The sequence below is a fragment of the Choloepus didactylus genome, chromosome 3 (genome assembly GCF_015220235.1).
Source record: "Choloepus didactylus isolate mChoDid1 chromosome 3, mChoDid1.pri, whole genome shotgun sequence".
NCBI classification, from domain to species: Eukaryota; Metazoa; Chordata; class Mammalia; order Pilosa; family Megalonychidae; genus Choloepus; species Choloepus didactylus.
Genome location: NC_051309.1, coordinates 102740244 through 102766624, shown reverse-complemented (window position 1 = coordinate 102766624; position 26381 = coordinate 102740244). Strand labels below are relative to the sequence as shown.

Below are 26381 nucleotides of genomic sequence, written 5' to 3'. Positions count from 1 at the left end.
TAGGGTCATGTATGTCACCAGAAGAAAAGCTAGAGGATAAAACCTGGGACTGTAGAACTTAGCAAAACCAAGAGTGGACGATGACAGTGGTTAATTGTACAAATATAAGAAAGTTCTTAAATGAACTAGATCAAATGTACATCACTATTACAAGGTGTTAATAATAGGGTGGTATATGGGAAAAAATATAGGCAATGCAAACAAAGGTCTATAGCTAACAGTAAAACTGTAATATTCTTTCACTATTTGTAACAAATGAACTGTACCAAAGTCAAATGTCAATAATGGGATAAAAGGAGTATGGAATTTTTTTTCCAGAAGAAATGAGAATGTTGTCATATTGACTGTGGTGGTAAATGCATAACTACGTGATTATACCAAGAGTCACTGATTGCACACTTAGGATGGATCGTATGGTGTATGAAAATATGTTTAAAAAAAAAAGATGAGGCATGTACCAAAATAATCCTTACACAAGGCAAATAAAGGTCAAGAAATTACTACAGGAGAACAGAAGATGGGGTCATTATTTCTAGCTGGGAGAAGAGCAAAGTGACTTAAAGATAAGTCCAAGATTGAGTTGAGATGCATGTAGAGAACCAGGGTATTATAAGCTAGGGACTGTGCAATCAAAACCAAGGCAATACAAGCATAACATATGGAGAATATGCAAGTAGCTCAGTGTTGCAAAAGAAAGCATTTAAGTAGGCTATTTTGTATGATATAAAACTGGAAAGGTAAATCTCTGGAGCTAGGAAAGGGCACTTTTTTCCTTCATCCCACAGTCAATATGGAACCATTAATTCATCCCTTATACAAAATGTTTAAGCAACACTTAAGGAATGGGCACCAGGGAAAGGCACAAAGAATGCAAAGTTGAAAATATATTGTATCCGTTTTCAAGGAGTGTACTATCCACTGTGAGTGAGAATATTTACCATACAGCAGTGACAGCGGTATGGACAGGGTCATATAGGAGGATACAGGAAGACAGACTAACAAAAATCAGCCTTATAAGGGTATAATTATAAGTGCCCTTTAAAAGGAGAAACTGTAAAGATCAATAGTAGTTATCTAGATAAAAAAGGATGCCAGAAATTCAGGTAAAGATAAAAAGAACGTTAAAAAACTTGAAGGTGTGAGAAAATATGAAGTGTTCAGGACAAGAGTAAATAATAAGTTTGGGAGTGTGGTGGGAATGGGGCTAGAGAAAAGCCCAGGGCCTGAAAATAAAGAGTCCAGTGCTCCAAGGAAACCTAGATACATTTAATCCACAGCCATGGGAAATTACGAAATTATTATGATGTCCAACATAATGTTTGGAGAAAATAAATCTTGCAGTGGCATGCAGAAAAGACTGAAAAAAGGAAAGACAAAGAGGATGTAAGGGCAACGTGCTATGTACCAGAATCTAGAAAAATGGTGCAGAGGGTTCACACTGGCATAGTATACGCTGGAATACCAGGCAGAGAGGATTCACTAAATTGAGCAAACCAAAATGTAGGGAACAAAGAAGGATGTCAGGCACCTCACGTTGTGGAATGGCTCAACTCAGAGACAGGGGCCCTATCAAGCAAAACTCTGAACTAGGAAGGAAAAACAGATCTAGCAGGAAATCTAGCAGTAGGGAAAATATTTAAGACATAAAAAGAAAGCACAACAGAAAGAGAGAAAGGTCAACTTGGAGTATGAAGCACATTAAAGAAACAGAAGGAAAAAAGGGTACAGCCTAAAAGACATGAAAGCAGGAACTTGAACAGATGTTTGCACACTGATGTTCATGGCAGCATTTTTCACAATTGCCAAAAGGGGGCAGCAACCAAAGTGTTCATGGACTGATGAATGCAACAATATGGATGAACCTTCAAGACAATATGTTGAGTGAAACAAGCCAGACACAAAGGACAAATATTATGTGATCTCACTGACAGGAAATAATTAGAATAAGCAAACTCACAGAGTCAGAATCTAAAACACAGGTTGCCAGGGAATGGGGTGAGGGTAGGCAATGGGGAGTTAATGCTTAAATTGTAGAGTTTCTATTTGGGGTGGTTGTAAAGTTTTGGTAAGATGGTGATGATGGTAGCATAACATTGTGAATGTAATTAACAACACTGAATTATATATGTGAATGTGGTTAAAAGGGGGAAATTTTACGTTGTATACATGTTACTAGAATAAAAATTTTTTAAAATACATAGGACTACACAACATGAACAGTGAACCCTATTGTAAATGATGGATGATAGTTAACAATACAACTATAAAATTGTTCTTTCATGAATTGTAACAAATGTACTACACTAATACAAGATGTTACTAATAGGATGGTATGTGGGAACTCTGTATTTTATGCATGATTTCTCTGTAAACCCACAACTTCTTTACATTAAAACAAAAAGGGTTCAGCACTATGTATAGTGGGGTGAAAAGTAGGAAAAAGCCTCCGGTGACAAAGATCAGTGATATCCCCTCAATATAGCAACCTCAGAAGAGAATGGACAGAAGCCAAATTATAAGACATTAAGAATTACTGAGCAGATTATTCTTTGGAACTCTGGAGAAATTTAGCAGTGAAGGGAAGAAAGAGAAGCTAGTAACTTGAGAAGCATCATGGGAATTTTTATTTTTAGTAGTGGAGACTTGAAAAGGTTTGTAGGTCAGAAGGAAGAATCCAGAAAGGAAAAAGGATTTAATAATCTTTATTGAGAAGGTTCATATTTCTAATTTAAATCTACAGGCCGAATCATTTCCTCTCACTTTGTTCTTAAAGAACTGCAATTTGCCATCCTCTAAATAGTGAAGACCTTCGTATATTTGGGGCCCATTATTAAATCACAACTCAGCCTTCACTCCTGGGTTGAAACTACCAATCCATTTGCCCTTTCTCATGAGCTTTATTTTCCAAACTTTACATCATCTCCACAGCTCTTCCTTTGTGCCCTTCACATTCTATGAACTCTCCTTTGGAAAAAAAAAAAAAAAATCCACATGAGGTCCCAGCAATTCAATAAGGGATAAGCCAAAACTGAGTTTTTAAAAAGGTAGTTACCTGATGATCCCTCCATAACAATGGTTTGCAAACTCATTTTGCTTATTTGTTTTGTTTAAAGCAGAGAACCCATTTCTTCTAATTAAATCATCTGCTAGATAAAAGTAGTGTAGCTCTGATTAAAGGAGTGAGAAGAAGAGAGCCCCAACTCCCATGCATTCCACTCCCCGTTCTGCAGTAGCTACTGACATAACTCCAAGGACTGAAGACTCCAACATCTGACCACTGTTTTATGCCATGGTCTGGTTTGTGTACTCAGGTGTTACATTCGCTGTTTAAGCTAAAGTACAATAGTACTGCATACTGGTTGCATTTTGCTTATTAGTTTCTAGTATTTTTCATAGAATACCTATGCAAGTTATCTTTCCTACACCATATAAAAAACATTGCCTTTATCGTTATATAACACATAGATCTTTTCTGAACTCTCTTCCAACTTGCAAATGCTATGCAGAATTCTGACCACTATTACCAGGAATTAGCTATCAAACTTTTTTTCTGTAAAGTCGTATGACAACTCCAAACCTAATGTAAAAACTGCCTTTAAGCCAGGTCACTGAAAGCACAGAAAAAAACAACACTGACTCCACTTTAGTTGCAAATAAAATGTTTCTTTTTTTTCCTGCCAAGAAAAGTTGAAATTAATAAAATTCTTCAGCTACCAAATATCCTAGAAGCACTGAAATGAAAAATGTACATTCCATAAAAAGTGATAGAAAAGAATCATAAAAAATATATTTGTTCACCTTGATACCAACCTAATAAATTTAACAGCCAGGCCCAGGTCAGCTATACAGCATGTTCCATTTTTCTTTACCAGGATGTTCTTACTTTTCAGATCTCGATGGGCAATTGCTGGCTTGCCCTGAGTACTAAAGATTTCGGTGTGTAAATGACATAAGCCACTGACAGAAGTATAGGCCAACTTCAGCATCGATTTTGTATCTAGGGTGGTGGACTTCAAATAATCATAGAGGGAACCATTTTCATGATAGTCTGTGATTAGGTACAGCTGGGTCCAGGACCCTGTCCCTTTTATATCTGCAGCAATGAACCCTAAAAGGAAAAAGACAAAAGGTTTGGAGGCAAGTACTTTCTGAATAGTATTAAGAATAATTCAAATTCTCAAAGGTCATTCTTTGTTATAAGTATCTTTTGTTTAGCGTCTCATTCAATTTTCTGACTATGCCCATGACAGTAATAAATTACTAATACCAAATAAAGGCAATTAAAACATGGGAATAGAGAAAGAACCAGTTTGTATCTGAAAACACAATTCCTTTCTAATTAGTAGTTGATATTCGTAACACTTTTAAGATAACAGTAAATATTCCATGGTAATATAATTACACATAAGACACTGGTTACAAAACAGTGTCTGAAAGAGTTAAGGATACCCCCCGCTAATTGGCTTATACTCTTTCCACTTGAATGAGCCAACTAGATCATTTTTACCTTGAGAAGACACAAAAATAAATTGATTCTTGATATAAACTCTTGATGTAAATGAATCCTGCAGAGAAAATGCCTATAACCGTTCACAACATTTAAGCAAAACTATGTTCCTTCAAATCCCTAAGAAACTGTAGGAAATTATGGTAATATATTTGCATTTCCTGTCTCTGAAGAGAAAATATTTCAGGGTATCCCACTTCCAGCCCAACATTCATTCAGAGGAGTGCCTTAGTCATTCCTTCTGGGAGGTCTCCCATTAGAGGCCTGTAACGGTCTTGGGCCCTCGCCAAGGAGAAAATTTCTATATATTTCATAACAGGTCTAGACAGATGATTCAATATGCAGATGTTAACCGAAAAAAGAAAAAAAGAAGAAGAAAGCTAGGGAACCCTGAACATTGCTATACAGATTTTTACTCACCCAAAATATTTTCATGCCTCATCAACACTGTCTGATATATTTCTGTCTCTCTGAACCAGCTGGCTTCTTCCGTAGTAAAGAACACTTTCACAGCTACCTTTTCGCCACGCCACTTTCCCATCCAAACTTCCCCATAGCGACCTTTCCCAATCTGTTTCACCATCTGAATCTGCTTAGCTATAGTTCTTTGGACCTGTGAAATCCCAAAACACACTGTTAGTGTATTCACAGCACTACAGATTTGTTTAATCTTTTTTTCTCCAAAGAAGAAACAATTATTGCCTACAGAATATATTTAGTCAGTAGCTTTTTTCATATGGACAAGTTATTTGTATTTATTTAATTTATGCTGTATTCTTTTAAACCCATTTTGAGATTGATTCTGGATTTTGAATGCCCAAAATACTGTTTAAAATTATCAAATATTTCATTCTACCTATTAGCATTTCATAGGGGAAAAATGTGAATGGGTTCACAGTAATTGGGGTACATAGCATACTTTTCACTTCCCCTACCAGGTGGGATACTAGATACTCTGAATTCTTTCCACCCTATAACCTGACCGTGGATAAAATATAACAGATACAATAAAACAAAATTGTAATCCATTGTGGGGCTCACAAGAAAATAAAGGACATCTTCAAGGAAGGGAGGGAGGAAGGAAGGCCAGAGAGAGAGGAGTAAGGAAGTAGTTAAATTATTGATGAGAGGAAACTTCTCACATTTATTAAAGAAATACTATATTTAATTTACTGCTATTCCAAAGCATTGTTCATGTAATTCTAGCAAATGTTTCCTAATATAAACAGTTTTGCATTTACTTCTTTTCTAATGATAACTTATTCTTATAATTTAATGAAAGTTTTGATAAAATTAGCAAGGCTTCATAGAATAGCAATTGCATAACAATGATAAAGAAGGTTGCTAATATATACTCAAAAATCAAAAATACAGTTGAATATATTTGCATTTTGAGATTTACTATAGCATCTAAGGGCCTGAAATATAACTAGAAAATTTTAAAACTATGTGACTTATTGGGTTCCTATTTGATTTAGCAAATGTTTCTCATCTTTTGGTACTTAAAATTTCATTCTATATTACATTGTTAGGTATCAATTTTTGAAAATCTAATTGTATAAGTAAAATGCCTGTAAGACAAATCACTACAATTTTGATTCTTAAATGAGAAGAATCACTTCATGTCAACTGGGGACAAGTGAATATATAAAGATTTATAAGAAATTATCTCTATTTTAGAAATGTCAGTTTATCTGGTGGTCAGATATCTCTCATGTGAAAGTTCATGGACAGATATGGACACTGGAAAACATGTAGTCTAAATCCCCTTCACTATGAAGATAGCTCTGTATCCTCTACTACGTCCCTCAATTAGCAGTACACACACACATACACATGCCTATACACAAATATACTGTTTAAAAGTTTGTTTAATAAGGTTGAATTAATAATATATACTGGAAGGATTTTCACAAAATTTTCCTTACCAAGAGGCCTAAATTTAAGTTATTTAGATATTTTTGACCCTTTTTTTCTTTACAAGATCAAATAAATATGGTATATATAATGTTACTATTTGTTGAATACATGTTATGTGTTAAATAATATGCCAGGCATTTATTACATATATACACACACATATATACACATACACACACATACATACATACATAAAAGGAGGAGGTGCACACACTACCTTATTTGTTATAACAATCCCCTGATACTCCTTCCTTTTGAGGAAGGAAGAAATAGAAGTTTTTATAAGAGAAGGTCCAAAATTAAAGGACATACATAAAGTCATTTGGTAATCTTTGCTTAAATATGTGTTTATGTTTAAGGCATGAATATTCCCTTTATGTTAATGATGTAAATAAAAAATCAGTATTAAGGTGAGATACTCTCATAATAATATATGAAAAATCGATTGCACAACTCTGCATTGTTTCTCTTAAAAACTAAGTCTTAAAATTAGATCTTAAATCACTAATACTGAGACATTTGCTTTACTAAACTGGGTTTTAGAGAACCCTCCACCCCATTCTGTTCCAAATAGATGCATCGCTTTGCTTTATTTAACTAGTGTTTGTTTCACATCTCACAGATATTATGAGCACAGATTCTGGAAGCAGATTGCCTAAGTTCAAATTCTGGCTTCTCCACATATTGCCTACTCGAACCCTCTGGGCCAATGTTCCCTAATATGTAATATCGGGATATATTTCTAGTACTACCTCATACGGTTGCTATGAGGATTAAATGAGATCATATTTATCAAGTTTTGGAATAATGTCTGGCCAGGATCAGAACCCATGCAATCTAGCTCGAGAGTCTGTGCTCTTTACCATTATATGATGGTTAGCCAAATGCTATTTTTTGCTATCTAGGTTATAGAAACAAGATAGCATTTTCACAGATATTAAAATGAGGGGCTGAAATTTTTTAAAACATTACTGAGTAGCCTCTTGTATGAATCCAGTACTCGACCAGGGATAAAAGTGAGTACAATGTAGTCTCCAACCTTACAGAGGTCACAGTCCACTGCAAGGCACAGATTTATAACACCAATTATAATATTATTTTAAATTGCTACTTGAGTATATTAAGCACAATGTTATAAGAGAAGACAGAGGGATTGGCTCAGTCTGGGGTAACTGGGAAGTTGACACATAAGTAAATGGTGAACTAGGCCTTCAGGGATAAGTCAGAGGAATACTCCATAAAAAGGTTTCATTTGAAAAGACAGACTTTGAAAACACGTTGTATTTCGGAAACAATTACTTTAGGGTGATGGCCAGTGCTCGTGAAGGAGGTGGGGCAGGGGTGGGAGGAGAGGCTGCCGGGCAGGTTGGGTTTACTCACCGTGCACACTGAGCTAAAAAGAAGAGCCCTAAGCACTATGTGTTTATCTAGGGAAGCAACATTGGATCAAAGTTTTTAGAGAGATAACTCTGTAGCAATGGAAAGATGTGTGGGAAGAGGGAAATTACTGGAAGAATTGAAATTGGTTTCAAATCCAAGAGGACGAGCATCTGATTCATTAACACCAAAGAGGGTTTTACTATTTGAACTTTTCTTTAAAAACAAAACAATAATACAGAGATTTTGGAGTATAAGAACTGTATTTGCTACATATTAATTAAATTCTAAGAACGAAATGTCAAGAAATTTTATAATAACTTTTACCAAATAATTAAAATTTAAAAAGCTAAAGTAGTGGCATTTGGGTCATAATGACTTATTCACAAGTTGTTTTCTGCCTGGTCTTAAAAATGTTATTTTTTAGTACAAAATAAAAGATCATCAAAGGAATCAAGTAAATAAGATAACCAAAGTCAAAAGCCAACAATTAAAATTAGGAAAATTAACCCAAAGTTTTTATTAAGGAAAATACAAATATTGTTTCCATCTTAAATCCCAACACTCACTTTGCATGGTCCATAAAAGAACCAAATGCTTTTCTCATTAAACCAAGTGCCTTGGATTCAATGTACAAATATATTTTTTTCAAGGTTAGCAGTGTTGACCATCAGAAAATTAAACCTCTCCTGAATGGAAAAGCCAAGACTTTCCCCTAAAACATAAACCCTGCAGCTGAAACACACCCTTCTCCCTTTGTAGAAGTATTCAGATCCCAGTTGGTTGTAATATTTCTGCCTTCAAAAGCCAGACCAAAGTGCAGTAATGTGATCCTTACAGAAAACAGAAGGAAGATGATTCCATGTTTAATGTTTTCTAATCTGGTCCTTATCAGCACGTTGGAAAGTCTGGACTGTAACCATACACTTACACTAAAAGAAAAACACACATTAAACTAACCATCCATATTCCAAAATGCTATCTGCATCTGAGGTCTGACATCCAGCTGTCTGCATAGAACTTTTTCCCTGCCCAGTGCCATGTTTCAGTAAAAAGACACCCTGTCTTGCTTGACTTTTCCTTTCAGAGGAGATTCCTGTAAATTCGAGTTAGGTTCTTCTCATACCAGCAGAGGGAGGCCTGATCCACTTCCTGAGCTTTGAGACTGTTCAATTAAGTCTCTCAAGGATTCTCCAGGAGGAATGTAAGTCTCGTCCTGTTCTAACCCAATGCTATACCGAGGTCTGGTTTCTTGTCTTTTATACCTAAAGATATAAAGGAATATAATTTTGGACACTGGAATGTAATGATCAGGGTAAAACTTTGCAGATGAAACAGCAACCACAGCAGGTTTTATTTTTGCACATAAATATGAAACAAGATTAAATATTTAGATGTTTGTTACCCTTGGTAACAAATTATGATTTCTAAAATAAAAATCATAATTATTTTACTATCCTATTTTTAAATTAAACATGTTTTCAATCACTCTCAACCATTTACAATTTTTCTTTATTCTATCCAACTGCATACAACCAAGCAAAGTACATTCTGCATGTTTTTATATAGCTCCAATATAATTCCCTAAAATCTTTTCCTTTAAGATCTTTAATACATTAAGAATGTAAATTTTTGATTTATAAATGATATTACAGTTAACTCTCTCATCTAAAGTAATATATATAAAGAAATAACTTAGAGATATTAAATAAAATTAAACTTTAAAAACTTTTTTCAATCACATCTTCAGTTAGAAATGAATTTATTTGAATCAACTAATCCACCCATTTGCAGGGTATTTTCAAAAATGAGTATTAAATTAAAATAAAAATTTAATATTTTATATATTTAATATTAAATTATTTAATTTTAAAATTTAAATATTTAATTTAAATAAATTTTAATTTAATTTAAATAACTTTTAAAATAAATAAAGGTAAAAGTTCGAGAGGCAAAATACATGAGTTTAAAAGGTCCTTGATAGTTCTCAAACTTGAAAATAAGTAGGTGACTGAAAATAATTTGTAATACTTAGCTTGAATATAAAAATGGAACTAATTTTCTCTTAATAACTTACCTACAAATTATCTTTAAAATCTCTTAATACTAAAGGGAACTACCAGAGATGTGCTAAGTTCAATATGGCCATTACTCTGCCTGTAATCAAACCTCAGTAGTAACCAGTCCCTGAATTCCCTAATGACCCTAATTTCCCTAAAGTGAAATTTATCTATGTGGTTTTAATGTCTGCAGTAGAAATGAGATATGTATCTATTTCTAACTTCACTGGAAAAAATCTTTATCAATAGCAACTGATTTTTTAAGTTAAATATAAGTTCTAATTAGGTCAAAGAAAGTTGTGGTGAAAATGTTGCCAGGCAAAAGCAGGTGGAATATTAATATTAAAAAAAAATACTACAAACTCAAAATTCTACATCTACATGTTGGAAACTTACCTGAAGTAACAGAATAAAATGATAAGGACCAAGAGCAAACTACAGACAGTCACAGATATCAGTAAGGCCTTATGGTGTATAGGTCCGTAAACAACATCTGAAATTAAATAGAAAGTAAAGGCAGCCATAATACAGAGGATATTTTCACTTAAAAATTAAGAAGCAGCTTCTTCCTAAAAGTACTTGCTCAGCTCCGTAGGCAAGATGCGAAAGGTACTTTTAACACAGTATTGATAAGAAAAATAAGGTCTATTCAAATTAAACAAGTTTGACTAGCATGAACCAATATTCATCTAGGCACTTGTTTCAAAGGCATGCATTTCTTCTTACTGGAATGAAATAGGCCTGACACAGGATAAAACCACAGAATATCAACAAATGTAAACGAATCAGTGCCTCTGAAATATAAATAGGAAGCTCATACGTTACAAACAGTACCGATGGATTTATAGACTTTTCTCATGCAGTTTCTGGAGCACTTTATATCATGAAACTGTCTAGAAAACAAATCTATATTCATTGTACCTGAAAAACAAAATAATCTTACGATGGATACAAAGGAATGGGACTCCTCAAATGTTACCATACATAGAATATATGGGTGTGAATCATTTTAAACAAAGTTGTCCTTCAAAAATATGCAGCTTAATTTTTCATAAATGAAGACATATTTTAAAAGAACGGGTATGCTTTCTAGTCAAATAATTACGTGATTCTTATTATAGAACAAATTATGAAATATTTTTCACTTTAACTCCAGTTCTTGACAAATCATATTACCTAGACCATGATTTCTGAAACTTTATATAAATAAGAATCACTTGGAGAGCTTTATACAAATGCATATTTACTAACTTCAACCCCAGAAATTTTTATTCAAAGTATTTCAATTGTTAACATCATCCCCGGTGATTTTTATGCAAGTGGACTCTGGAACACAGTTTAAGAAAACTGACTTAAAAACCACTTGCACTTATATAGTCACAGAATTATTCTAGCACCTTTCTTATTTAGGGAACCATGTATCCTTGAGGGGGTGAATATTGCTACTTAATTTTAAAGAGCAATTTTTTTAATTTATGAATTGATTATTTAAGACAAGAGGTTTTCCAACTGTGCTATAAACTTGTAACTATATGCCTACTTAAACATTTTAGCTGGAAACCTTATCCCACACAATGCAACTTTTTTTTTCTATCATTTAAAAGTATCATATGTTCCATGAAGGAAAACTGGGAGGCATCAGTAAAATAACTCACCACTCAGAAAAATTGTTGCTAACATTTTAGTGGATGCCTTTGCAGAAAAAAATGCTCATGAGCAAAATATTTTACAAAAAGGCATTATAACGTATACTGCTTTTCAACTAGATTGTTTTCATATAATATTGCAAATATTTTCCAAAATTATTTTTTCTGTAATATGATTTTTAAAGACTACACAGCATTATACATGGAAATGTCCTAAATACAGAGTTTGTATTTTCTAGATCAATATGAACATGTTTTAATTACTTATTCTGAAATAATTTCAGCCTTAAGGAAAACAGTAAGGATATAGAACTCCAATGTGCGTACCTTAACACAGATTTCCAATTGTTAACATTCATTTGCTTTAAAAATCGTTTCCTCTTTTACCTCTATTTATTACACATTTGCATGTATATGTATATGTATGCATGCATTATTTTTAGACCATTTGAAGTTGCAGACATAATGTTCATACCTGTAATTATTTCAGAATGCATTTCCTAAGAACAAGGACGTTCTCTTACAAAATAATACAATTATCAAAATCAGGAAATTAACCTGAACATATAAATTGAAAGTAAATCTCACTTTGAAATATCTGGATTATTTATTATAAACCTGTATCCACAGATCTTTTCACTAATTTCTTGTTCAAACCTCATAATAGTCAATGTTGAGATTTACTCACCAGTCTAAAACATATATATTTAACAACAGTCATGATCTACACTACTTGCAAACTATTAATGAGAGTAATTTGCATCTGAAAAAACTGAGAGAACATTTACAACAAACCATTTTATAATAATAACATTAATTCAGAAATAACCTGAAACACTATAGTAAATGTCCAAACAGCTGTTAGGGCTTTAATAACATATGATTTGTACATGCATTGTCTAAAATGTTGGTTAGTAAAGCTTGAAAATAATTTGTAGGCTCTTAAAATTAAGCAGGCTAAAATTTTACATAATGAATAGTCTTAGTGAACTTCTTCCTGCATCTCTCCCTCCTTTAGACATAGGCCAAGTTTACAATAAACTCATGGTGGTACAATACTTCAGCCAGTGATAGCAAAATTCACAATGTTTATATACATATACAGGCATAAACATACCATTACACATATACATGCAAATATTGTTGATAAAAACATTAGCTTCAAATGCATTTCCAATTTCAAAGACAACAAAAACCAAAAGCCTGACTTTGCATAAATCCAAAGAAAACTCTGGATACTCAATTAAGACTAGAACTAACCACATGATCACAACCTACAATTGGTATGTGCATATAGAATACTTTTTCATTCCAGTGAATTTTACTAATTTTCTAAACTTCTCAGTCTCATCACCTTTCATTTTCCATGTAAATCGATGTATAACCGGAACTGCAAAAACACTATATTTATTATTCATCTTATTATATTTCTGTTTTATGAGCTCAATGAGACCAGAGGGATCTAAGCAATTCTTTCCTTATGTGTCAAGCACTCTTTTCAAGGCTAACATTACCTTCCCATTCTCCTTTTCTTTGTCCCAATAACCCTATCCCCTGCAGCTCATCCACTGCCTCCTTGTCTTTGTCATGAATAGGTGATCCTTATCAATAAGCCTTTTGTTTCTGTTGGTCACACCAGTTATGTTTTAATCTGCCACTACCTGTGCTCAGAGCATTAACAATGTAAACATTCAAGTCACTGCCAGAGCCTTGGAAAGAGAACACTTCCAGATGCCTATCAGGAAAAGAGCACAGCCTGCCATCCTCTCTGGGCAGCAGATTTCTACCTGGGCTGTCACTCCAACTGCCCCAGGAGGGAAAACGGAGATCTCCCCTGGGAAGTCTGGTTCACTCTGAGAGGTAAGTAATGAAAGAATCAGGAGTGCTTTCATAACAAAATAGCACGCTGTCACTACTTGTCTCCTCTCTGATAAATACGTGGTTTGGAACTGCTCAAAATGCCAGGACTGTATTTATATAATACCAGAAGATGGTTAACAATTGCCATAAGAAACAGAAGGTGAAAAAAAATCATACAGCTAGAAAGACTATTGGAAATAACCACTTGACCAAAGACCTCTTCACATATGCGGGGTTTTTATAATCAGGGATAAATCAGAGACAATTTTTCTATTAATGGAGCATAAAGTATTTGAAAAGAATAATCTTGTCAGATGTTTTCAGTCAAAAAATAGTATTGCACTATTAATTTATTTTTACCATATATTGAGATCCCTGCTTATAGTAAACTTTAGAAATAAATTCTCTATAAGAACAAAGATGTAACATTCTAGGTACTTTCCTACTTAAAAAAATATTTAGGATTATATTTCCTGATAACAAAGGTTAAGACACAAAATCCTTATATTCAGACTATTGGGCTCAATGAGAAAGAAAACGACAAATCTCTAAATTCCTTGCATCTCTCCCACATATAAATTTAACCTGAAATTCCAAAACAGGAGCTGAACATTTCAAGAAATGTTAGAGCCACTCTCTGGCAAAGAATCTCATGCTTTGGTGATACCAACCAAAAGCAGTGGGTTCTCTGCCCAGTGCGCTCAAATGACCAATTCCTGAGACACCAGGGTTTCAAAGAAGAAAGGGTTTACTGCTAAGCATGAAGCATGAGATCAGATGGCCTACTAGCCTAAAAGTCTGCCTCCCCGAACTGCAGTAACTCTGATAGTTGTATAGTATCAAAAGATAGGTAGGTTTTAGGATAATGAGCACAATGGCTCACGATGAGGAGATTAGAGATGACCTAATTATTGAGCACGCGCAGACTGATGACATGCTTGGTTACGGAACATTTATAAGAAAATGGGGGCCTTAATATGATGATGGGCATGATTTTTAGTATTATTATGAGGTATAGGTCACTTATAGGTTAAAGTTGAAGCTACTGTGCATGTCAGATGGGCCAATTTTGTTTAGATCCAGCTCTATTTATCAGCATAGCTTTGGAATTGAGTTGGGTTAGTTCTGAGCTGACTCAAGGCCCTTCATTAATAAACTTTAGAGCCTGTTTTTACTGATCATAAGACTCTAAAGTTGAAAAACAGGACAACGGGGTACAAGTGAGGGTCATTCACAAGCTATTTACAATCACAAGATAAAGGCTAATCGTTATACAATCTATTATCAGAGATCAAGGCAGATGGAATACAGGTCAATAATTTCAGGTATTTCCCTCTGGCTATTCTAATATACTAGAAAATAAAAAAGAAATATCTATATAATGATTCAGTAATTATAATCATTTGTTAAATCCTAACTTCTTGGTTACATTGGCTTATATAATTTTGGACATAATATACATATCTGAAGGAAAATGTTGGCACTAATCTTTCTCTACTGGACACTATCACATATTCAATCTGTCTGTGTTGTGGAGACTATGGGAGATGTTTCATTTGTTAAATACTTGTTACCTGGAGAGGTTTAATCTGTAATTGGCAATATATAAGGGATAGTAATTTTTAAAATTTATAAGCTTTTCAGAATATATATTTATATTTATATTTTTTTTAATTAAATAGGAAAAGAATAAACAAAATTTTATACTTTGGAAATCTTGTATTATAATTTGCCTTAAACTACATTGAAATGATCATATTTCAAAATATAAAGTTATTTCTGATATATTTACTAGGAAGGAAATATAGCAATATGAGCAAATGCCATATTCAAATATTTAGACTTACACCTATTTCAAAAAGCTATATAAATTTTAGCTTATTCGTGAAAGCTAAATCAGAGTATCCCATTTAATATTAACCTAGGGCTTCTGTTGATTTGTTTCTAACTTCAATTTATTATTTCTTTTCTTTTCTTTTTTTAAGTAAATCTTCATTATTTACTGGCTTGCTAGGGTCAAAACACCTCAAAACTTTAACACAGACACAATCCAGCAGCCCATTTCTCAGGCTGATATGTTGTTGTTGGTATATTCCTCCAATTTTTATTCTTTATTTTTCTTTACACTTTTTTGCATTTTCTGATACCCTTAAGTATTCGTTTTAAAAAGTACACATAGATAAATGTTTGTTATAAGTAATTCTGCAAAAAAAAAAAAAAAAAAAATCCTCATGCAACTATCTTGCCTTATCCCACATTCTAAGAGGACACTTTACTCACAATACCTTGGACAAACCATCTGATGCTGGGAGTCTGTGCACATCACTCCTGCCTTGTACTGTTGCCCACTTCATCACTAATTCTGCAGGCTGGGAGCCACACACCCTGGGAACCACAACTTCTCCCTAAAAGCCTCTGTGTCAAAACACACATCTCTCTTCCTACTCTGCACCAGCTGCAGTGTTACTGGGCTTCCTAGAATCATATTTTATTGTTTATGATGAAGGTGTTACATTTGATCTAATTATTTTTCACATTTCCTCTTTAAGAAGGAGAATAAAACTTATCTCTAGGGCATTCTCTGGTTTGCTGGTGCTACAATGGAAAAAGCAAAACAAATGGAAAACTAATGTCCATAAAAGAATGCAAGCTGCATTCTGATGCTTTTCCTCTTCTTTTCTGAAACTATTTTGATTTTATAGACAAATAAAATTTCAAGGACATAAACAGAAATTGATAAATATTTGCTGATGAGGTTGTCTATATCTAATTTTCTTCTAAGTGCACGTAAGTTTAAAAGAAAAAAGAAAAAAAGAATGATAAGAGTCTTCTGAGAATATTCCAGATGGGGGGGGGGGGTGGTATTCTTGATTTTGAATTTTTTTTTTAATGAGAACTTTTTATTTTTAGGAACTTACCCATACACTTAGTAAATCTCTCATCTCTAATAATGGACTATCACCCAAGCCTGTTATTACTTAGTACCTAGTAATACACATGATTCCTAATAAGGCTAATTGTTTAACTTTGTTGGAAAAGCAATTATTTAGGAACAACAAAAACAAAACTGTGAGCTGGATACTACAGTCTCCCAATCCTTTATAATAATATATAGTCTCTGCTTTATAACAGTTTGACATATAAGGCATTGCCTAGTACAACAGTTCTCAAAGTGTGGTCTTGAGAAGAGTAGCATCAGCATCATGTTGGAACTTGTTAAAAAAGTAAATTGTTGGTGTCTACCCAGATGTACTGAACAGAACCTGGGGGTGAGCCCCAGAAATCTATGTTTTAACAAACCCTCCAGGAGATTCTGATGCAATGGAAACTTTTGATGCAATGGTTCTTTTGAGAACCATTGGCTAAGTACACAACTGGGACATAAATGTTAAGGAAACAAGGGAGGAAAGCAATAACTAAAAAGAACAGGAGGGAGGGAGGAACAAACCCTCTAACACCATATTCTGAGACTAGAAACTACTGCCTGTCTGGGAAAATTCTAACCTTGTAAAGCAAATATAATAAAAAAAGGTTTTGAAGTAATCATTCTAATTGTCTATTGATTATTATTTGAAATGGCTAACCACTAGTTGCAGAGTTTTCTGACTATAAATAGGAAAGGCATTTTGGGGGAATATCAATCAGAGCTTTTGAAAGAAAACTGAACGAGAGAAGTCACAGGCCCATTTCCTAGCTCCACCACTTGCTCTGGCTACGTGACCTTGCCAAGGTACTTGACCTGTTCCTCAGCTTTCATGTCTGTAAATAGGGATAACAACAGGACCTTCCTGAACAGGGATGTTGTGTATATGTATATGTAAAGTATATGTAAAGTACCTAGAAAAGAGCCACAGTAAGCTCTCAATTTGCACCCTAAGTCCTGAGGGGTGGCCAAGAGATGGCCAAGGGGCAGCCATGGCAAGGAGTATGGGCAGAATATGAACCTCCATTGCAGACTGAACAAGTCCAAGTAGTTCAAGCATCCCAAATGCCAAACTGATGTTCCCTGTCATTATGAAAGTATATCTGTTAAGTTGGGTTGGTAGAATACATTTTATTTATCAATCTGTTATATTGGTTTGTGAGTTTTAAATTCTTAGGCAAATGGTATGTGGATTCCCGTTTATACTATTGCTGCAGCGCCACAAAAATTATGGCTCAGCCTGTGCATGAAAAAAGACCACTACAATTAAAAATATAAAAGACCACGTCTCTTTGATATCATCCCTGTTCTTTATTTTTAGTACCATACGTAAACACATTCATACAATACAGCTGTGACTCAAGTGCTTCTGACCTAGGGCGTTACTGATATTCAATAGACATATATACTATACTTTCAGTAAGAACACTGCACATGAGTATAGGAAAAGCAAAAATGCAGCAGCACTGTGGTATAGCCATGTAAAAGAGCCAGTGCTCTCCGACCACATTTGGCAGAGACATTAATGGCCTGAAAAGGGTGAGCGGAATCTGAAGAGACTTTTCCCAGGCACTATGTTGGATACTCACGGTTCAAAGCAGTAAACTGTAATGCCACTTACTACCACCAGGCCTATCACTTTGTATAATCAACAATATAATCAGCAGCCACTTCTGCATCCTCATTACCACACTGCTTTGCACCAAGGGCTTACCTTCTCATCGTTGTCTTCTTTTCAAAGGTTTTCACTATTTGAAAGTCCCCGTATTCTGAAACTCAGAGAATACTCCTTCACCTTCCTGGTCCTAACTGGAATCTGGCTCCATCTAGAGGACAGCACCTGCACTGCAGCACCAAACCCTATTGCTATTTCTAAGACATCACTTCTACTTGCATGGAGAAACCCTCTTCTCCTTGAGGGGTGAGATTGTAAAATCAGGCACTTTCAGCCTCATTTCAAGCCACTTCTCACTTTCCTCCCTCCCCACTCCCAACATATAAGTCCTATACCAATATTGCCCATGTACTGCCTACTTTTTGTAACTGGTTCACAAGGGAGTATACTGCAGAAACTGAGAATAACATTTAGAACTTTGGCAGTAGTTTAATAACAGTGAAATTTAATAACTTCTCTTTGAACAAGATGTCATCAAATTTGCATGGTGAGATGTAAAATGGTGCTGGCTATGTGCACTAATCAAATGCTTCTACCACATTTAGATCCTATCCTACAGAAGGTGCTTCCCAAACTTTAATGTGCATATGGAACACTTGGAAAATCTTTTTTAAAATGCAGATTCAGTACATCTGGGGTTTGGCCAGTGATTCTGCATTTCTAGCAAGTTCCTAAGTGATACTGATCATGGTGGTCCACAGACCAGCCATGCTGTTTCCTACTCTTGTATGTTGCAAATGCTTCTGAAATATTACAAATAAAACTCCAGTATATACAACTGCCTCTGTTTAGAGCGACTGAGACCCTCAAGCTGTGCAACCTTGGGAATGTTATTAACATCTCTGGGATGTAATTGCCTCATTTTTAACTGGGAATAATCGTTGTGAGTACCTCTTAATTGTGAGGCTATTATTAACAAATAAATGAGTTAACTGATGTTAATACTTAGCACGGTGCTTGCCTGATGTTAGTTATTTTTATTTTTTATTTTTATTACTGCCTTATCCAATTAGCAAACTCCTATTTATTTGTAACATCTCAATTCAAATATCACTTCTATAAGGCTTTCTTATATCCTCCAAACCCAGATAGAGCAGGTCACTCACTCTTTTGTGTCCTTAATGTACTTTACAATCCAATTCTACTACTGAGATATTCCTGACCAAATATAATTTAATTATTTATGTGCTTCTCTCTCACATTCTAGTGTGCAAGAATTTTCTTCATTCATTTGTATATCCCTAACACTTAGCACAATTCCTGGTAAAATTTTTAAAATGTAAGTTTTTCTTAATTTGAATTATTATGACTCGACCTTAACAGATATAGCAGAATGAATGTAAAAGGTTCTCATCAAAACAATGATACAGCATTATATTTTGTAGAAAATACTTTCTCTTCCTAAGAAATAAAATCAATAATGAAGGATCATTTTAAATTACTTATACGGACTTAGGACTTTATGACAATGAAAAATCATTTATTTTTGTGGCAAGAGAAAGAAAAAGAAATATAAGAGCTGTCATTAACTACAAATCTTTTGGTATGCATTATTTATCTTTTTTAGTGAGTAAGACTTAAATGTGTAAGTTTTAAAATGAAAATATTTTTATATCTTCCCAACTTTATCAATACATTGAATACATGACTTAACTGAAAAATATTTAATCTAGCAAAGATAAAAGGAAATGCCATTCAGCAAATAATCTTTGATTTAGTCCATTTGAAAGTCTTTATTTTTAAAATGAATGTAGCCAATGGTAGTTTTTAAGTGAAGTACAACTTTTAGGGGTCAGCCTAAAACACTCTCTCCTTCCTCTACCCTCCTGCTACCTACTGCAAGCTCTAGTGATTGCAGTTCTACAGGGAAGTGGGGGAGAAGTTAGAGTAATAAGAATGACAAAAGTTAAGCCACGTACAACTATTTTCTTAAGAACTACTCGCACACGTCTCTGAATGACAGTGTCATTATGTCACCTTGCCTTAGTACTCTGCTCCAGCAGTGGAATATGATACAGGCAGATTAATTTGGAATGGAGAGATTGATTTCAGTTTTTATTTTCATTATCTCTATAGCTTCTTCAGCCTGGAGGCCTTCCTCCCTTACCTCTGTTTTTCAGTGGAGGCAACGTAGGGTGCAGATCTTTATTACATTCGTTCCGTTCTGTGCAGCATTCAATTGATCTTCTTTGATGAGGAATGGGAGTATCCTACAATGGAACCCAAACAGCTGTTAGTGGGTTTCCTCTAAATTTCAAAGTCATGTAATCTATAACTTAAGCAATAAGCACTATTTAGAAAACTCACTCAAAATTATAATAATTTCACATGCATATCTTGAAGTTTTCTATTAGGTAATTTACTTCAAAGTACTGTGAATTATCTTACTCGACTTTTGCATTTTGACAAAATTACCATTCTATTTGTAATAACTTGTTTATATGGTGCAGACAGTAACTAAACTGGAATTTGAGGATTACCATTCTATTTGTAATAACTAGTTTATATGGTGCAGACAGTAACTAAACTGGAATTTGAGGACAATCTAATATGTCACTAAGCAAGAAGTTAACAATAAAAAGAATATTTGATTTCTAAAATGAAGGGAGAATTGGCTCAATAAGAATTTTCAAATTATTTTCAAATTATTAAAACCAGGCTGGTCAAGAGAGACAATTGATACATTTTGCTTCTAACTTGACTGAAGCACACACAATGAAAGGTAACAAAGTACAATCCAGTTATCTTCCTTACCCGACATTGGAAATCTGAGCCTTCTAGTCCTAAACATCCTGAAGTAACCACAGGCGTCCCAGAATCATCTTCTTCTATCATTGTGAAACAGTATCCGTCTGTGCTAAAGAAAGAGCAAACAGGAAAAGTAAGTATAGATGTGTGTCTGTCTGTCTGTCTGTCCATCTAGAGGAAATGGAAATGAATAATGATTATCATTATTGTTTAATTATACATAAGGAGAAAGTCAAAGGCCATTAAAAGTAGCAGCAGTCTGTTAAGAAGATCCCAAAACTCACTTTTAAGAAAGTGGATTTAATTATCATAAAGACATGTTAATATATCCTCTGTTCTGAAACCTTCTAGAAAGAAGACTCCAAAATTTCCGTACATTATTTGCCATCATTGCCATTAATAGCCATATACAACACCTACTGATCACCCATTTTGACGCTCCATGGTTATCACCTTCAAATCCAGGCACACAACTATGTGAGGCAGCTCAACTGTCATCTTCAATGTAAAGAAGAGGCTCATGCAGAGTAACTGTGAAAAGCCATACTGCTAGTGAAACTGAGTAATTTCTGAAAGGCTGTACAGCTAGGAAGAGAAACAGAGCAAGGATGTGAACTTTTACGCTGCTTCTACTTGCTCTGAGGGAGTGGACTATACTTCTTTCTCACTAAGGCACACAAACACGGGAAGGGGTAGGAGGTTGGGGTCAGCAGGGCATAACTGAGATGACTAAGACTGACATTTGGTACTTCTGCTTCTGACCTGCCTGTCGTATGGATAAATTTAGTTTTTGTTATGAGCAGACTGAGTTTGAGTCAGTGGGTATATATGGATGCTCAATAGAAAAAGGGGGTTTCGGCAGGTAAGTAATCAGAGACACAATTTTTTATTTTTGTACGGTTTTCTAGATTAAAACTTACTTCTGCTTACTCTATTTTATTTAATCCTCTCTATAACAATGAAAAATAAGTAATATTATTATTTCCATTTTACAGATGAGGAAATTAAAGTTCTGGGAGTTTAATAAACTTATACAAGGTCACAAAACAAACAGTTATGAACCAGGCCTTGAATCAAGGACCTCTATCTTTATTCCCATGCATTTTCTGCTATCCCCTCCTGGGACTAAAAATGAAAAACAAGAGCTGTTTTATACAGAACTATTCATAAACAGACATTATTGTCTTCACAAATCCAGGTGATGAATGCCAGCAAATTCCAAATATAAGTCTTAAACAACTCCTTCCATGTCCTAAGAAATAAAGTACAGAACTATGTCTCTGTCGCTTTCTCATACATATTCATGCTCAGAGTCTAAGACAGATATGACAATGTAGTCCCAAAGGTCACGGGAAGAAAGCTCTCAGAATGGTATTAGTCGTGATTTGTGGGTTTGTCTATTCTGTATTAGTGGTAGCAGCATTCTGCCATACATTAGCCCTTGAGTTATCATCAACATCCTTAGAATTGTTTACTTGCTTTATTGGCCTCAAGTGATCCAAAATACCTCAGTTTACAAGAACGAGTACAGCAAAGTTCAAACATACTAATGAATGGCTTGGAAGGCCCAATGATAAATCTTTTTGTTAGACTAAGGTCAAATGTATGAACGCTGTTGCGGAAGAAAGACTAGGAAGAGCCCAGGCTCTGAATTCTTTGAGGCGTTCTAGCCAACTTACTGAAATTGCAATGAAAATCTAAAGTAAGTAAACACTGGAGGCAATGAACAAAATAGCTGGCTCTTAGAAATTTTCTTTAAACAATAAGAAGAAACAATATCCATGGGCTTTTTTATTCCTCTCCTATACATTTTGACTATATGTGCAATTTATATTTATCATCAAAGGCAAATGCAGGAATTATCAGAAATACTATTTCTCCCAATTTTCCAATATTAAGAATTCATACAGACTAGGGAAATTGGCACACTACATTAAATCTAAAAAGACTCCTTAGTCATGAGTTCCCCTTCTTAAAAATTTGACTATGTGGAGATATACTTTGAGGCAACTTACAAAAAAAAAAGGGGGAACAGAAAAAGCAGGTAAAGCTGTTGGCAGATTAGTGCTACAATATCCTGGGAAATATAAAAGGACATCAAGGAAAGTGAATTCAAGCTTTTAAAAATGAACTCTCCTACATACAAAGAAGGAGGAGCTAAAAACAATAAAGATGAACTGGGGCGAGAGAGATCCTGGAGAAAAGAATCAACATCCCATAAGTCACGAATGAAAAGGAAACAAATTTTTAGTTCGAAACAAATACTAGCAAGGGGGTGGGGTGGAGGTAGAAGAGCCATTTCAAGTGTATAGTGTCTGCAACAAAGCAAAGGTAATTTATAAGCTTCTCTTTGAAATTGTCAGCTAGCAAGGCACATTAACTGGAAACAGGCAGTACAATTGCAGAAGCTTAAAAATTACTTAAGAACTTTCAGCTCTGAAGCAAGCAGAAATGTAATTGCAGCGATGCACCAGAGCCAAAGCTGATCAGCTCTGCCCTTCACTGAGAGATGGCTGATACCAGTCACAAAGGGCTATTAAGTCTCACCATTGGCTTAATTGAACATTCTGCTGCCTGGTTGCCATGTTTAAGCTGAGTTTTCAAATGCTTTATATGTATTATTGCTCCTCATTCCCAGAGTGTTGAAAGTGATGGTAAGAAGAGATGAAGAATTAAGAAGGAAACAAAGGTAGAAAGAATTTTAAATAAAATTTAAAGTAGTGAAATGTATACCTGAATATAGGAAGAATCACTTGACAAGAATAACGATTGTGAATGAAAAAAAAATCACATATTTCAAAAATGCTGCCTCTGTGCAACAGGCAAAGAAAAGTGACAGTCAATACTGAATGATTCTCAACATAATGTTAATTCATGAGAAAGCAAAGTGTTTGAGAGTTTAAAGTTTATATGAGATCAAAATATGACAATAAAACTTATGTTACAACCCTTGGATGGTTCTACAGGTTCAAGGCCAATATTGCAAAAGCAAAGGAGTGTCTAGAACATCTAGACAGATCATGAGGGGTTAACTGTTTCAAGACATACTCCATGTGCCTACTGAACAAATACTAGCAAGTAAGAAAGGGGCATACCTGGTTTAAAGTGTCGAGGGACCAAGTGGTCCCTTTTTAGGTGGGTATATATCCAGAGACTGAAAGCTTTAACTCTTCTCAGTCACTGCAGATTTATGGTCAAATGGATTTATAAATAGCCTTCTGGAATCCAACTCATCTATTAGAAGTAGTATAATGGCTAGAGACCCATTTCTTAAGATACTGAAAATTGCACCATCATTGTCTTTGTTTAAGGTGGCCTATTCATTGCTACATTTTAGTCAACAGAGTGTTTACAATGTTTGCCAAAGCCTATTATGACCCTTTTGTTTGTCTGTTGCAAACCCCAGGGTTGTTCAGTAACCATCACAGGTTAGAAGGGACTAATGTAGAACTTTTTAATCCAACTAGTCTAGATCATTATAAAGCTTAATTTAACTATATACTGAATTTAAAACATTATTAAATAGTTTACAAGAGTTTGTTCAATATGCTCAATCAGGATGACAGGAAATTTTAAAGCATTACTTTAAATTTAGTGTTGATAAAAATTATACAGTTGGCTACCTGCTCAACTGCATCTGCCCCCAAGGATCAACATCTCTTTTGAATGATCAAGATTTTTCCCCCACCTTTTTTAAGAATGTGAGAAATAGTAGAACTCTTAAATTTCTTTCAAATTTCTTTTGTTTCAGTTAGAAACAATTTTAAAGGGTCAGCTGATTTGAAGTCATCTGTAAACAGATCCTTGAGAATATCCTCTCTTTTAAAACACCTATTTAATATTCAAGGGAACAAAAAGAGTTTTCATAGTTTTCTGCCACAGGTAAACTTAAAGATACATAAAACTTTTAGAGTTGCTATTTTAAATCATGCAGATTTTAATCAGTTAACTAAAACAGCAGTTGGTTGCTTCTAGCTTTAAGAGTGGTTCATTTTACAAATATGTATTGAGCATATTATGCATTAGGCAGAGCTAGATGCTGAAAATGCAAGGATAAGACAGACAAAGTCTTTGGTTTTAAGGAGCTCATAGCCTACTAAGGAAGGTCATCAACCTTAGAAGCATAGTGGAGAGAAAGTCATTCAACTTCAAGCAGTAGAGATGGAAATCAGAAGCTAGTTAAGCGTTTTCTATTGGTTGGGGGAAAAAAAACAAAAAAGAACATTGAGCAGCAACTAAAGTAAAGCATAAGCGAACCCTAATATTTGTTTGTTTTTGTTTCCCTTATCATCTTAGATGGGAGGATTCTCATAGCGGTGTTAAAAAAGGGTAAAAAAATATGGCTGCTACTTCTTCCCCTTTCTGGCTTTTCCTCTGAGGAGGGTCATACAGTAAGGTGAAGTTATGACATTAATGACAAAGTTCCAATGTGAGAGATGCCTTTTTACTTTATCAAGAACATGTAACGACCGTTCGACTTTCTCTGGCATCTATAAACCTGCAACTTGATAGATAGATAGATAGATTAGATAGACAGATAGATAGATAAAGAGATAGATAGATTTGAACAGTCATAGGTTAATACAAACTTTGTAAAAGGCTCACAGCCCTGAAGCTTTTCCTTTTGCCCCCTGTGACTCTTCAAGTGATAGTGTTTTGTTCACTTTCTTATATAAATTCGAAGATCTTGTACTTGTCTCAATTTTTATATTAATCAAGCATTTGTAATATTCTTGCCCATGCCAGCCTTTACAGACCCTCACTACCTCTCACCTAGATGCTCTCAGAGTCTTCTAGTGAGACTTCTGGCCTCCTCTGTCTTGACTCAAATCTATTCTTTATAGCACCATCTGATAAATCTTACATTTTCCTTCTCTGCTCAAACATCTTCAACAGCTCTCTATGTATAATTTTAAAGAGCTCTAATAGTTATTCACTTTCTATTAAGTCCAACAACAAATTGGACCCATTTAACATTCTTATTTATAATTAACCAAAGTAACTGAGAGGCACAAAAGGAAAGTTATTCATTATAAAAGACTTCAAAACTGAATTTGAAATCCCAGCCTCTTATAACTACAAGTTCTAACGAACCATTCTCAGAAGTTCAATGGATTCAAATCAACTTTTACTGGAAATAAGGATCATAAAGCTCAATGTACAGAAGATCTTGGCAACAGTAGAATAAACTGGATGGCTTATAATGAGTAGGAGCATGTATAATGAATGTGCACTTTTAAATACCCTAAGACCTTGTGTCGGAAGCACGTGTATGAAAACTCACACTACCACATTCAACAAGGTTTAAAATTTGAGCAGTTAATAATGGAGGTGGGTGGTCGGTCTCTGGAACTTTGGGTATCTGTGTGACACATGAGACTTGGAGCTAGAGCTTGGCAGTTATGAATGTCAGTATTACCCCACATGGCAACTGTTGAAAGAACTGAAAAAGAGTTCAGACTTCAATTAGAGATATGAATGAAGCAGATATGGTTAGGATTAAGGCAAATCAGGCCCAACGGTAAAGGACAATACTGACTGGTTTTTAAAAACTACAACTTTTGAGCGAGACCAAGGGAAGAGATGTCTATTTGGTGCAGGATCTATATTTTCTGCTGCACATTAGATAATTTAACATGCACGATCAGTTTGTTTGAACACCACA

The 26381-nt window shown here is 34.6% G+C and overlaps 1 protein-coding gene across 10 annotated transcripts in view; it reads right to left on the bottom strand.

Moving 5' to 3' along the window:
- The window catches only part of BMPR1B (bone morphogenetic protein receptor type 1B), a 427170-nt gene that overhangs the window by 22741 nt on the left and 378048 nt on the right, over positions 1 to 26381 (bottom strand). For all 10 annotated transcript variants that reach the window (XM_037830282.1, XM_037830285.1, XM_037830287.1 and 7 more), the window contains 6 exons: positions 20723 to 20825; positions 20076 to 20178; positions 10261 to 10357; positions 8931 to 9069; positions 4928 to 5120; positions 3811 to 4108 (listed from right to left, as the gene is read on the bottom strand). In XM_037830282.1, the coding sequence (XP_037686210.1) occupies positions 3811 to 4108; positions 4928 to 5120; positions 8931 to 9069; positions 10261 to 10357; positions 20076 to 20178; positions 20723 to 20825 (933 nt within the window). The remainder of the gene's footprint in view (positions 1 to 3810; positions 4109 to 4927; positions 5121 to 8930; positions 9070 to 10260; positions 10358 to 20075; positions 20179 to 20722; positions 20826 to 26381) is intronic.